Here is a 15586-nt window from a genome sequence, read left to right on the forward strand (position 1 = left end):
ATTCTCTGTGAATTTTGAAGAGATGCTTAAGCAAATCTGAGAGATATGTAGCATTAGTTATTACAGACTTTGGCAAATATATTTTGTCTCAAACATGAGCTTTATCCATTTAGTTGTTTTACCTTCCTTTGGCATTTCTAATCTATGCCAAGACTCTTAGTAGCAACAAAATACGTATTTTGATAAAAATGCAATTTTCTTCACATTATGAACATGACATTTCTTTCTCTCCATCATATAGTCTATATGGAAACAAATATTTTTGTTCTGGCTACAGTTTTCAAAAGTCTATCTACACAAGAAGATAATGACCTCCTGCTAACAAAGTAAAAGAACAATAAATAATACTACGTTGGCAGGGTTATTATGGAAAAGTAATGCAAGTGCTAAGGTGTAATAAATAGCTTTACTCATGACTACAATAACCCCTTGAAATATCTGATGACTATCCTGACAAACACATAATACATTACCAAGAGCATTAATTAATCTAATTATTTTTCCTCAAAATAACTGTTAATCAATATTCAATCTTCAAATTTTATTTGCAAGAACAGAAACAAAGGGAAACTTAATTTTTACAGCCACAGCAGGTTTTGGCTTATGTAATTTACCATACATCTGTAACTTTTGTATACTGTGATATAAAGTTGAGAAAGATACCTGAAGAGCAGCAAAGAAAAAAACTGAGTTATAATCTGTGGTTAGTAGTCAAATGTGTTACCTTATTCAGACTGTTAGAAATAAAAACAGAATATCTAATTTGGTGCAGAGTTCCATATACTTCTGTTGTTGTTGTTGTTAGTGAAAAGCAGTAAAGTGGTTGGTCCCGCATCCTGCACTGTAACACTGTAACCTACCCTAATAGAGAAGAACTATCTTGGCTCTGAGGAAAAAAATCAACCTCTCCCTTCTCTGACCCTATGGAAAAGAAGCCAGGCTGCCATGACAACCTTTGTTCCAAACAGCCTTCGATGGTGCCATCCTGAAGAAACCTAGGGTTCAGTACAGCTGCTGTGCCAGACGCAGACAAAATACAGACCTCTTCACTATAAGAGAAAAGAATTACAACAAAGTGAATTCCTACTACTTAGTGCTACTTTTATTTAAAACTATTAGATTAAAAGGCTGGTACAAAAGTCTCAATGAATTCAATATAACTACTAGTTTTGTGCATCTGTGCAATTTTATCCATTAAATCTCACACACAACCCTCTTCCGGTATTTAAACCATTGTATAAGTAAGAGATGCAGAAAGATTGAACAGAAAGACTAAAGAGCTTTGCCCTATGTTATGAATAATATGCTATAACATCATAAAGGCTAACCAGGTTTAAGTATGGTTTTCAATACCAAGTTAATAATGCAAAGAAATCCAGACAACCAATAAAAGCAAAGGAACAACAAAAAAACCAAGGTGTAATTGTTTACCAAAGTAAAATGGAAGTTGAGAGCCTCATCATCTTACACACATTCACTCTCAAAATGAAGTTACAATGCAACACTGACAACGGTGCATCTTGGAAGATAAAAAGTAGCAAAACAGTAAAATTTGACTATGAGCAACTGCAACAATGGTACCATGTAAAGGAACTGACCATATTAATGATTCAGCAGAATTAAAGCTCTCAGAAGTGCGAACTATGATCACAGAGCTTTTAGAATTTCTGAAATTGTTAAATAAGAAACAAATCTCTAACATTCAGTATTTAAAATACTATGTTGGAAAAAATACAGAGAAAAGCTTTCCCACATTTTCTAGAATGATGCATGTGTCTTTTTAATTTGTTGTTTCTCTTTCCAGAATGATTTTTCATATATAACATGTCTGGCAGACCAGTACTTACAGACAGAGCCTTCCTCTTTAAGCATGGAATAAAGCTGAACTGGCAAGTAAGCATGGGAACGCTAATAAACGATTTTATCAATGATCCAATACAACCACATTAAATTCCTTAGGAAAAATGAAAGTGTGAGATAACCCAGTAACTGACTGCCTATCTATACTCTCTACATTTTTTTCCCCATAGTTAAGGGAGAAAAAAAATACAAAGTATTCATGCTTTTTACAAGGAAACTGAAAGCCAACAGAATAAATCTTCCATTTTTAATGCAAGTTCATCCCTCAGCAACTTGTACATTGCAATTCTGAGGTATATATGGTCTTCAATACACCAAGCAAGATAGGACATAACCAGACAAGACAGCCTAAGGAATACAAACCATGCCTTGTCTGTAAAATAAGTTCTCCTGTTTTCCTACTCTACTAGAACAAGCGCTTGACTTCCAAAAATTGTTTTCAAGTTTTGTGAAAGATCAATACATATAGCGTTTGCTTTGTTGTTGGGTTTTTTTACCAGCAGTGAAGCAATAAATGTGAAGGAGCAACAGATGTGAAGCAATCAATGCTGTGGCTTTCAAACTGGTTATCTTACTACTTTACCAACAGATAGTCTGTGCTCATGAAAGCGCTGTATAACTCTGTATTTCCTTCTTCAACTTACCAATTGCAAAGTAAAATGAAACTTATTTTTCCAACTTCTCTCTTTAAAAAACCAAAATCCTTAGTGCATTTTCTGTAAAGTATTTAAGCAAAATCAACTTGAGAGACAATAAATTCAGATGTCCGAGTTTGCTTCAGTTACTTTCCTAACGCAATTCAAAATGACTAGTGGGCCAGAGCACTTTTCTGTTTGATACCTATCAGACACACTTGGCCCCAGGAGGAGCTCTTCACAGATTACCTTCTGGAGCTACAAAGAGACACCACTTTTCCTGGGCCAGAGAGAAGGATGAGTTAGTTAACGAATCCCAAATTATTTCTCCCCATCTCGAAGCCTCTCACAAAGTTTGTTATTAACCCACCAAAATACACAAGATTGGAATTTTCTTAGATGAAGATAGTACAGTAAGACACTAGAGCTCTGGTCTGAATAGGATACAGAGCTGGAGAATTCAACCTCAGAAAGACTACTGGCGAGCTGCAGTTTAATATGTTAAACACTACTGTAGTACTGAAAGATAAAAATAATGACATGCGTTTTCCAGAAAGAAATACAGATGTTTACACCGAAAGTATTCTAGATCTATCAGGCAGCATGCTCTCCTTTGACTTACAATTAATACATTCCTAGTAAAGAATTCATGCCTTAAGTTTGAAGTCTACCATTTAAGTACTGGTCTGCCAGTTGTTACCCAATAATGCAACTGCAATACATATACGTTTAGGAACAGTCTTAAATAACTATTTAGGTAGATTGAGTTTAGAAAACTTTATAGATAAACTAATATTGTTACTACAAAAGCAAATATGCTTTTAAAAATAAAAATTGTAATGTTCATTAGAAAAACTTAAAACCCGATAAAAACCCAAACCAAAACATATTAAAAAGAAAAAAAAAAAAGAAGCAAAATAGTGAAATCTCAGAAAATTAACAAACTCTCTGAAGTAGATATACTAGACAGTACCAACAACTCTGCTGAAATAGTTCATCATTTTTAATCCACTGAAAATGAAATAAATTTTCCGTGGCATTTTGAAAATCAAATCATCATCATGATTTACCAAATACTAGTTGATTCACTGTAGCCCACTACAGCATGACAACCCAATGCCTTGGCATGGGATTTTATTTCTTGTCTGATTTCTGCCCACCATGCATCTCGTGTCTCTGGTTCATCTGAAAGACAAAGTATAAATCAGTTCACTATTTTGCATTATGTCAACATAAAGCTTCATGCATTAATCTGGAAAGTTAAATTTCCATATTCAAGTGTTTTGTTGCATCCAGACACTTTTTATTTTCTAGCTATCACGCTTCAAGCAAATGCTAACGGGGCTTTTTCATTCATTTTCCTGTTTATCATGCATGTGAACAGGTTCTGACAAATTACTGCATTCTTGTTGTTGTCCATATGACAGATAACACCAAAATACTGTAGATACTATTCCAATCTCTACCCACTTGAAGACCATACTGTCAGTTTCCAACAACATGAGAGCAGCATGTAAATTTGCAACAAAACATCACAGATAATCTGCAGTATTGAAAAACTACTAGTAGTAGTAGTAATGAAAAAGTATTTGTACTAATAACGTAATATTTTACCTTGGTATACACTTGACATCTTTGAAATAACCCCACAGTTTTTCCTACTGTAAGCAGTCCTTTCTGTTAAATAGATTTTTAAAATACTTGTTCAAGACCGTGTCACTAATCAAACACATCTCTGTGGGCCTTATTTCAGCACTTCAAACTTTGAGAAGCCATAGGTATTTGAAACTATTCTACGCTAACAACATTCAGAAGTACAAGATGTATCTTAACTACGTGTTTGTTGATGCTTTTTTGCTTCAGTATCCTGGTAATTGCACCTTTTTCCTCCCCCTCCCCCAACGGATTCTAATTACCTTTACTGTCTTTGAGGTTATATGTTTAAATATATCCTACCTGCTTTTCTTGAATACTACATTAAAAATGCAAAAAAAGAGTGCTACTGGAGTACATTTATGCAATCCATTTAACTGTTCAGCAATTAGTTTCACAGAACTAAAGTTCTTGTCTTGCAAGCTTTTTACAAACGAAGCCAATGAGTATTGCCGATTACAACTAGAATTATTTGTCAACTGTTTCATCTTTCAAAATGGCTTACCTGTACCAATGAACTTAGATGAAAACTATGCTAATTGTTGATATGTAAAGTAAGGGGAAAAACAAACAACAGGCCCTCCCATGCTACATGGGGTTCTCAGTAGATAGATTCTTATACAATTTCCCTGAAATCAACTGAACTTTGCACAGATACAAACTTTTAGCTATTAAGATCTCCTAGCTGAATTATAATTTAAAATATCATTGTTAAAACCTGAGATTCATTGGGAACCAATTTTGTACTATCAGGAATATTTATAAATATAGTGTATGATAACGCTACATCATACACTAAGTTCTCTGACAACATGACAAACAAAAATGAAAGATGCAGAGATACATATATTTTGAAACTTACTGAAACAAAAATATTGTACAGCAAGATGTACTAATTCATTAATTTACTTCAACTTTTCATTTAGAACAAGGCTTTCAGCTTTCTAAAGTAAACTAATGATAATTTTCTAATTTTAAAAAAAGAGCACAGATGCATATATATTCAACTATACCTAACCGTGCATGTCACTGCTTGTGCAACTCATGGCACTGTACTGACTAACGCAGCTTCGGGTGTGCAGATTCAAGTTTATCCAACCTTTGTTTAAAGAAATGAACACTGAACATAACCTATGGTGACAGTTCTTAGAAAGGTTCTCCACGATCAAGACAAAAATATACACATTAAGACACAAAACAGACTAAGGATTTTAATGATCTGTATCAATCATGTTCCAATATATCCAAGTTCACCTTCAGCAGATTTCAATGCACTCCTAGCAGAACCTCAAGGCACTGCACTCCACTGCTTAACAACATGAAAACACTGTTTAAACACTTTCACTGACTGGAAAAATCAAATGCTCAAGATGATATACAGTAATCCTGTCTCAGATGGTTGGAGTTGTTGCAAGCAAGGTCTCACCTTCCAGCTTACATAAGCTGAGAATCATGCAGAGACAACCCATCAAATCACAGGGCTGAGTACCCAAGCTCAGCTATGAGAACCATTTGTGGTACACGTACAGGAAAGTGGGAGGCAAAATATCTTCTCTTTTGTGTGTGCACCTCAGCTTGATGAGAGGCTGTGATTTCTGCCACCAGTTAATGGCAGCAGTGGTAGGTGAACGGAGCAACTTTGGAAATCCATTTTAAGGCAAAGGCTACAACATCTGACAAAATGGAGAGCTGTATGGGAGATGTGAGACCACAAGCACATTTTGTAAATGTTATCACTAACTCTCAGTGTTGGAAGGGACATGGATCTTGGGAACAATTCCTCATTCCCCATCAAATCATTGACAAGAAGATTGCTATCAATACGTGTTTGTTTCTGTAACAGAAAAGTGTAAATACTCGGAAAAGTGGTTCACTGACTATGAAGAAGAATTCTTGCTCAATTAGACTTAATCACAGGCAGCTGGCTATAAACACTGACTGAACAGTCACGTGAATTTTTGTACTTCAGAGAAAAACATGCAAAAGAGAACTAAACTTTTTCTAGACATAAACAAAGACAAAAAAGCCGATTTTACTAAATCATCATTTTTCTCTTCACACCTTTAGGCACCATTCTGCAAAAACTGCTCCTACTTGTCACCAATGACCTTTCTACGACAAAAAAATGCAAGAAAACGCAAAGTCATGATGAAGGAGTTGGAAGGGAGCAACAGGTGAAATGACTGGGGATGAACAGGGAGAGTGCTGTTGAATAAAGAATAAGATTACAAACAAGAATATGACACTGAAAAAGTATGTAGCCACAGTAAAAACTGAAACAGGATGAAATGTTGAAATGGAACAGATATGCTTAAGGGGAACAGAAAAAGTAGTGACGGGTCCCAAGCTGTATGCAAACATTTAACTTTCCTCCACAAAAATTTATACTTTAAATTAAGGCTTAGGAACAAGTTCCTAAGAGAGTTAATACAATTTTCTCACTTATCTCCAAGAACGCAACGGAAAGCACATATTGTTGTGAGGTTGCTCCAACACTATGTCTTGCTACAGCAACATTTAACACTTTACTCTGAGAATCTGTTCAACACCAGAATTAACAAAACTATTAACTACAGTAATACAATGGATCATTTTCATTCTTGTTAGAGATAAGAACAATTTTCCAGCCATTGACTTCAGCGTTAACAGGATCATGGCCAATATTTTTCAAAACATCCAACAAATTCTCATTGCACAAGTTCAAAAATTTCCATATCAGTCATGCAGAAACAAGTGTTTATAAAGAAGACTAGGTCCCCTGCTTAAGACATTCTTTTTCTTACAGAAGGAGGCCAAAAATACAAATCCGTATATTTATATACAAGTACTGTACATTTACCATTTACACGAACTTACCTTTGCATATTAAAACACAAAATGATTGTCTACAATTAAAATCAAACACCATGACATTGCAATAATAAATTGATACAAAACATTGAATGCAGTGCAATGTGTAGCATTCATATTCTTCTGACAAATATTTTCACAAGCAGCCTTTTTTGACACATGAGCCACACAATTTCACATGGGGATGCCATTGTAGCATTTACAAGTTTAGTAAAGCTAAGGATTTACATAAACAATTAGAGGAGTTAGGGAAGCAGGATGGCATGTGTCCAGTACACTCCACGAGTGTCTGTTGTTGTTTTTTGCTAAGGCAAAAGCTTAAGAACTAAGGGTTTGCAAAGCATATTCAGCAGACAGTAGCCAGAAACGGTGGGTATTTTGGCGCATGCTTGGATCAGGTGACAGTACAGACTGAAAACTATGGCAGCTCACTGAAATGGTTACAGAAAGTAATGGCCCTGGATTCTAGGTGAAAGCAAAAAGGCAAGCATACATAGCACTCAACCACAAGCTTTTCTAGCAAATCTACTGAGTAGTTTATAGCAAGGTTTATCTACAACTTTAAGCAAAAAAGTTTGCAAAAATTACACTGCTATTATGAGCCCTTTATTGGAAACTGAAGGCTGAATATTAAACCTACTTTTATTAATGTTTCAAAACTAGCAGGATATTTATAATAAGGTGGAAGCAAAGTATACTGTTTCTAGAGTTGAAGACTTGAGAAACAATGTTGACAACAGTACAGTATTCCATAAAAATCATGCCAACTCCAACCTCCTCCAACTGAAACTTTCCAAACTTCTTTTAATAAACAGCTTTAGAAGACACAAACAGCACTGTATTCATTTAGTGCCCTAAATGTTCTTTGAGTTAGTTCCATCCACCACCAATTCAGCTATCTCTTTCCTTCAAAATACAAGGTTGACTTCCATAAGGCTGTATTGTCAATAGGACAACATCCTATCCAAATCTTTCACCCCGAGATAACCCTAGACACTATTAATACTTTCTGATTCATAAGAAGCAACACCTTTCCAAAGTTATTTGCTAGAGGCTCACTAGACAGAATTGGCATTACGCTAGGCATTATGCTAGGTCCATACAGATTTTTAAAATCTGAAGAAAAATTAAGAAGAATGGCCTCCTGATTAAAGAATGGCCTTGAGATCATACTCAAGAGTTACTGTATTAAAGCTGAATCCCTAGACATCTTTAACAATTACTCTGAAGCATGAACTGTATGATTAATTTCAACCTATTTTAATATTGTATAAATCAGTAAATATTTACATTTATCATGTAACATTCTGAAATCAGGACAATCATGCTGTGAAAGTTTTCACAAATTCCCTTATTCTTGTATCTTCTTAATGAAAACCTATTAATCACCTTACAGAGAAAAAAGTGTGGGATTTTTCTGGTAGGTTTGTTTGGAGTTTTTTTTTTAAGAGACACTTCTGTTAAGATTTAAAAGCAGCCTTCCCTGGATCTTGAAGTTTAATTTAATCCTCTCTGGTTATGCCATAAATACTGAAATTTCCTATCATCTTTCTAAAATATTTAATGATTAAATAAGTGCACAAAGAGCAAAATTCTCTTGTCTGTAAGGTTTAAACACAAAACTTGGGTAGTAAGTAACTAAACAAAAGACTAACCTAAAACTTTCTAAATATTTTCAAAGCAACTCCATCCTTTTTTAAAAATTACTCCCTATATTCACCTTTAAGACAAAAAGATGTGAAAACAAAAGCTTTACTTGAGAAACAATGTAGATACAGAAAACCAAAGGAGGAGATAATTGTAATTTATCAAATAAAAACTAGCATACACTAAAATGTCAGAAAACAATGGAACTACACTGCCAAAAGGGAACAGGTACACTTACTCCTACAAAGCTTAAACCACAGACAAGATATCCAGCCTAGAGAATAGCACTGAATCAGTGCTTTTCTGACAGATGAGGTCAGAGAGCCTGTATCTCACTTTTCAAGCCCAAACTGCTGAATATGAAAAAAGCAGATTCAAGTTTGGATGAAGAAACAATTTTAAGAACATTTAAGATTAAAACTGATCCAGCTTTCATGCATTTACAGGACAAAATTTTTCATCTGACTGACTGAACACAAATCCATTCCTTTGCACAGCTAATCTTCTATTAGGTCAGTTAAGCCAAATCATGACATGACCACCAGAAGACTGCAAGAGCACACAGCAGAAATAGTACAGAAAAGCAGCATCACTCCTCTTAGTTGCAGCTCACTACTGAGGAGTGTTAGCTTTAATACCAAGATACACCCCAAGATGGAGAGGCAGCAAAGTATTCCTCTTAGTAACATTCCCATCGAAAATCCTGAATTTTTTTCATATATTCCAAATCCCATACGAAAACCCTTCATAATTCCTAGGAGGCTAGAGAATACTCTGCTTTTTCTTACAAAAGAAAAAAAAAAAAAGAAGTTACTTTAAGTATGAAACAGAATTAACAGAATCTCCACAGCTTCTGTATCTCTTATATAAGTGAATGTATTTCTAATTTAGACAGAAACATAGAGAATTATACTTCCATTGAGGAATTTTTAAATGGATCAGGAGATGTTTTTACCTACCTCATCCCTAAAAAGGTATTATAAAAATCCTAATTCAAAGTCTGGCTTTTGGAATCCTACCTTAATTTCCCAGCCATAAATTCCTGAACAACTTTATATTCTCAATATCCCCCAACAGCAAGCCTTGAGATGTCCCCCTGCATTTGTTCCTCATCTCAAGTATAAATACTCCTTGGAGCAGTTTAAATGCTGAGATAACCTAACAATTAGCAGCTCATAAGTCTTATGACTGACACCACTAAATACAAGTACTTCATATAGTCCACTGTGATATAACATCTGTGACCTAAACTAATTCAAACTTGTAAATCTAAACAGAATATCTCAGAATAAAAAAAAAAAAAAAAAAAAAAAAAAAGATAAAAACTGCTTGGATTTTCACACTGAAAAAAGCAAACCTCCACTGTTTTACACTTTGTCTATCAGTCACACATTGCAAATTATGTATGTAATTGATCTTAGCAATAAACATGTAAGAATCACTTTGACAGTCTACAGTATAATTTAATCTTTTCTAAATATTAAAAGTAATCTTTGAGGCAATTGTTTTCCACAAACCAGTTCAACAAAATCTGCTGCAAATACCACCAAGCATTAACACCACAGCCGTAACAGTAATACATCCTGTAACTTTTGCTTTTAATCGTAGATGACGGAGGTCTGATAGCAACAGCACAAGCTGCAAAAAAGTATCATCTTAAAATAAAAAAATCCTGCAATAATACCAAAATGGCCGTAATAATTTAATTTATCCCTAAAGGAAGCCACCATGTGATCCAACTTAAGTAATTGTTTTAAAAACTAAAATAAAATCAAAAGATACAGCATTTGAAGACAAAAAAAGATGTTCAAAGTATTTACATGTGCAAATAGTAAAAATTAAACCTAAAATTAAACCGTTAAGATAACACTTAAAAATAAAGGTTTAAACTTCATCATACTTCCTTAGAATCATGAAAGTTCAGAGTACTGCCCAGACATAACAAAATGCTAAATATCAGAAATTCATTTGTCTCTGGAAAATCAGTGTGCCAGGCCTAAATATGTAACTTTGTCACTCCAGCTTGTAGTTATTATTTTGATCAGTCATTCACCTTATAATGGTGAAGTCCTCACAGCTGTGCATGAGGTTCCCCTAATCATAAGTGGGAGACTAAAGAACACCTACGAATTGGTTTTATCTGATCCTGTAACAGTAACTAGTGTAAGGTCTGCTGCTCTGAAGAGCTGCTAGGTAATAAACTACCTATTCTACCTTCCACCTCTCTGTTGCTTTGTCATCTTGGCACAATAAATATAACCTATTTTGAAACATAAGCAATCATCAAAGGACATCGTCAAATGACAGCAACAAAGGGGCTATTTCCCAAAGCTGGAGACATTATGCTGTCAACAAGACAGGCCTTCTTAAACCACATTTTATCTATTTTGTAACTAGAATAACAAAATGAACTACAGCTATGATTTAAAGCTCATTCCAAACTACCGGGAACCTTAAAACAAGCAACAATAATACCAGTTTGTCTAACACAGAAACACACAGAATTTTCAACACAAAAAAAAATTAATCTCTCAACAAACACAGATAGAAGTTCACAGACAAGACTGCAGCTTTCTTGCAGATGGCCACGCAGATTATCTACCTCACTGCACAACTGCAGAAATGGGATGGCATTATTTGGCCGGACATGATACTGCCTCTGCATTTCCTGTTCATTGTTTACACGCCTCAGGCTTTTACTTGTTATATTCACAGAACCTTTGCATTCATTACTTCTATATACTCACAACTGTTTATTTTATTTTAAGACAAACTACTCAGAGAAGCTTCTCTAAACTTCTGGATCCAAGGAGCCTTTCCTACAGTCCCTTTTGGAGTGAGTTTAGGACCTCAATGAGACCTCATTAACAGAGACCAAAACCTCAAAACTTACAAAAACCATAAAAAAATATTAGTGCAAAAGATCAAAAACAAATTGCACTGTCTAACAGAATCCAAAGTATGAGCTGAACCAGAAGCAGGGGGAACTATGATATTTCTTTTTAAGAAACATGGCACACTGAGGAACTTATTCTTGGCGCTTAGAGGGAAAATCTCCTGTACCTAATTCAGCTCAGATAACAATCTTATCCATTAACAATTAACCAGAGTTATTTCCATAATCCTGTTACAGTCAGTTAGAACTTGTGTTACCTACAATACTGTCCATAGACATTTTACAAGGACATGTTTACCTATAATTGTGTAGTAGTTAGGAAGGTGTCCTTTCAACTAGAATAATTTTAGTTTTTGTCTAACAATAATGTCTTTTCAGCCAGGAAAGAAGTTCTACAACTACACCTTTGCAACCACAGAGTGAGACATCGTAAGGCTAAAAGAACTCATTGCAAACCATGAAGGAATTCATATCAAGATAATAGCTTTAGTCAAGTCATATCTTTTGAAATTAGGAAGAGTTACATGCAAGAATAACAATTTTCTGCAAGACCAAGGTTTTCTCTCTTATGTACTATCAATTCAAAACCAAACTGGTTTGGTAATGGTGCAATAAACAACAGCTTTATTGGAGTATTTGTTCAGTGGAAAGGCTATGATGGCTTTCACATCATTAGCCATATTTCAGAGATTTTTAAATCAATATGAACAGATTAAATAGCATTACTTACTATTAGGCAAAGAATTCTAAAACAAAGATTTTAAATGCCAAGTTTATTAATTTATGAATCTGTAACAGAACACAGGAATACTATTCTATACTCACTGACAGTGATGACCCTTTCCTCAGTTACATAAATACCCACTCAGAACTCTCCAAAAGGAAAACAATGCACAGTCCCAAAGAAAATTATTTAATATAAGGGTGTGTCTGCTTCGAAAAAGAATAGTCAAACACCACTTACATGAACCATAAAAACCATTTAGGAACATTCACTCCTCTGGAAGAGTTGCAGAAAAACAGAGTAAAACATTAATGAAAAACACTGCACACCTCACTGTTCAGAAAAGCCTCTGACAACTGCCTTAATCTCCCATTATCATATCAACACATACTGATGTACAAAAAGTCAACCTGGAAATTCTCCAAGAAAAGGCGGGAGGTCAAGCTTAAAATGTTGTTTTTCTACTAGTTCTCAATGATGGCCACATCAAACAGTACCAAAAACATTCTGACATTTTCTACTGTGTTCTTACAAGTACGTTACATTTATACTCCAGATAGCAGTATGACATGTAATTTGTACATTCACTGTATGTTTGTATTTCTGTGAAAGAAAAGCATTCAGTTACAGAACAAAAACATATTCAAGCTTTCCTCTTGCATTTCCTCATATACAAAAACAGAGTTCTGGAGAATTTCACACTCCAACAGCAAGTCTGGGTATCAAACAAGGAGCTCAGGAGATCCTTAGGAGTTTTTACTAACAATCTTTTCTTCTTCCATGTTGCTGACTATTAGAGCTGAAGAATCACTGCTGAAGCAACTCCCTGAATGAGGAGTTTCAAAAAAATGTAATTACATGAGAACACTGTATCTGTTAGCGCTATGAAACAGATATCCAAAAGCAGTCTCATTCAACAAGTTCCTTGTACTTCCTAAGGTACTTTTCTTCTCTATATGCAGACTCAGGGAGAAACTTTAACAAAGAACCAGTCTTCTAGATACAGGATTCCCGGTCACGTATTTATATTTATAGTACACCTTATCCTTTTTCAGAGACAGCACCAGAGTATATCTTCCACTGTATTATGTGCCCTCTTTTCTATGAATTTGTGCTCTTGTCTCTGTACTTTTATTTGACAGATTCATCTTGATCATCTTTTCGTAATTTTACATTTAAACAATTCTGTCATTGAACTATATGCAATTCCCCAATGTTTATATAGTTTCATAAAATAAAGCCAGTCTTTACTTCCATGTCTGATTTGCAAGCATCTTCCATTCTCTGACTTGTCATCACCATTCAATTCAACAAGCCTCCCTACCATTATAATCGAATATATATATATATATATATTTCTATGCTACACAAGTGACTAGCAAGCTTAAATGAAGCCTGAATGTTTTCAAAAAGGAAAATAATTTGCGCCTACTTATGGTTGTGATTACATTCTTGCTAACATGAATGTAATGTAAAGACGTAGTATTGTTTTCCTTAAGGTATATAAATCCCTGCTCTTCTTCAGGCCAAGTATTAGCCAGCAATGATACAGTTTGTAAAAAAGCTCTGGAAGGGGCAGATGAACAGAAATCTTCTCCTTGTTTTCTCAGTGGTAAGAGATCTGCACAGCATATTCGTTATTCCAGTCTAAAACAGAATTAAGATACGTAATCTGCAACTCTACTATTCATCACACGTATTTAATAACTGATCTACCCTCTTCCTTTCTTCTTCATTCTGCAACACACCTAGCACTGCAAAAGAACTGTAGTTCCAGGAATACGAGCATAACCTGCTCAGTCCCTAACAAGCAGGATTAATCAAGACTCTTATTACTACAGATCTGCTGACACATGTCAAGGCAACAGAAACACAGACAGTTCTCAGCAAGGTATTAACTCTAAAATTAATTTTTGGTTTAGACTTCCCCAAAATTTTTGGGTAACAACCACCTTTGGGTATAAAATGCATCATTCATATATATATATATATATATGCCTCCTTTTTCCAGTTAGCTCTAAAAAAATTAGGCTACTGTTTTGGATATTCTGTCAAGAAACGAACTCATTACTTTCCCTTAGCTTCCTAGGCTTATATTTCTGGATCACTTTTTAGCCTAACTGGATGTATGTTTAGTCTCTGTACCTAACTAATTTACTGCATTATTCTAATAAAATTCTTCCATGGTAACATCTTAATAAGCACTACCTCAAAGAAGCAACAATTAATTCAAACTTTTCAAAGTAGTATACAAGATGCAAAATTTGGACACATTTTTAACACCTTGGATCAGACTATGCTACATCAGTAACAGATCTGAGAATTTAATATTATTATTTTCATATGGAAAGTAAAATTAATTTTAAAATATAAAACTTTGTAAAAAGCAAATAAAACCAATAATACCAGAAAACCTCATAATTATAATATTACAGGATGCTCACTATAGTAAGAACAAAGATACAAAAAAGAGCCAATAGTTTTAGGCACTACTTATTGTTGAACCATTTGTAAACTGAAAAATGTATACAAATAATTTAAACTGAAGTTTAGAGCATAGCACTGCAATTTACAAAGACAAATGACACAGAGCTGCACTGCAACAGTGCACTACCAAGAAGGAAAGTTTTTCTGGGAGAATCAAACCCCTGGAGGTGAGCTTTATACCTTTCTACTGTGCCAGCTTTAAAAACATCAAAGTTTGGCAAGGTCTGCCGGCTTGGATATAATACACAGAGAAGTTATGCCTTTCTTTCCTGCCAAACATGCTATGTTTCCAGAGGAAGGGGGCGAGGGTGGAGTCTTTGTTTCTCCCCACAAGAGGCCAGTACTCTTTTATGTGGACTTTTATGTGGACTGCATTATCAACTCACTCATTCCCTCTGCAGCTATATAAACAAGTTACACACTATGACCCCTAAAACTGTATTTAAAAAATTTAATATTTGGGCTTTTTTCAAGTTAGGTGTTAGAGTGATTAAAAAGTTGAAATCATTACACTCTAAGTCCCACGAGCTGACTGCATTTTACAAAACAGAACTTACGAACCAACAAATTCTGGACTATGCACTACCCTTCTCTTTAAACAGATCACCCTCTTCATGTGTTTTTCATTCTCTGGGACAATTTTTATGTCTATTTTTTAAAACGAACAGATACTTCAGTTTCCTGACATTAACAGAAGTACAGCTGTTGTTGAAGAAAGTGCAAGCTCATGCAAAATAAAACCAAACAACAGCCTCCCCCCAACCAAACCAATAAAAAAAGAAGTCATACCTGACATGATCCCAACTGTATCAATAAGAATCAATTCTCTTTCCC

At 34.7% G+C, this 15586-nt stretch overlaps 1 protein-coding gene across 1 annotated transcript in view; it reads right to left on the bottom strand.

Moving 5' to 3' along the window:
- Positions 1–15586, bottom strand: part of C2CD5 (C2 calcium-dependent domain containing 5) — a gene marked incomplete at its 5' end in the record, with an annotated part of 60310 nt that overhangs the window by 19929 nt on the left and 24795 nt on the right. Inside the window, 2 exons of the mRNA XM_010077566.1 lie at positions 954–1049; positions 3566–3680. Of these exons, the coding sequence (XP_010075868.1) occupies positions 954–1049; positions 3566–3680 (211 nt within the window). The remainder of the gene's footprint in view (positions 1–953; positions 1050–3565; positions 3681–15586) is intronic.

The sequence above is a fragment of the Pterocles gutturalis genome, unplaced genomic scaffold (assembly GCF_000699245.1).
Source record: "Pterocles gutturalis isolate BGI_N339 unplaced genomic scaffold, ASM69924v1 scaffold1493, whole genome shotgun sequence".
NCBI lineage: Eukaryota > Metazoa > Chordata > Aves > Pterocliformes > Pteroclidae > Pterocles > Pterocles gutturalis.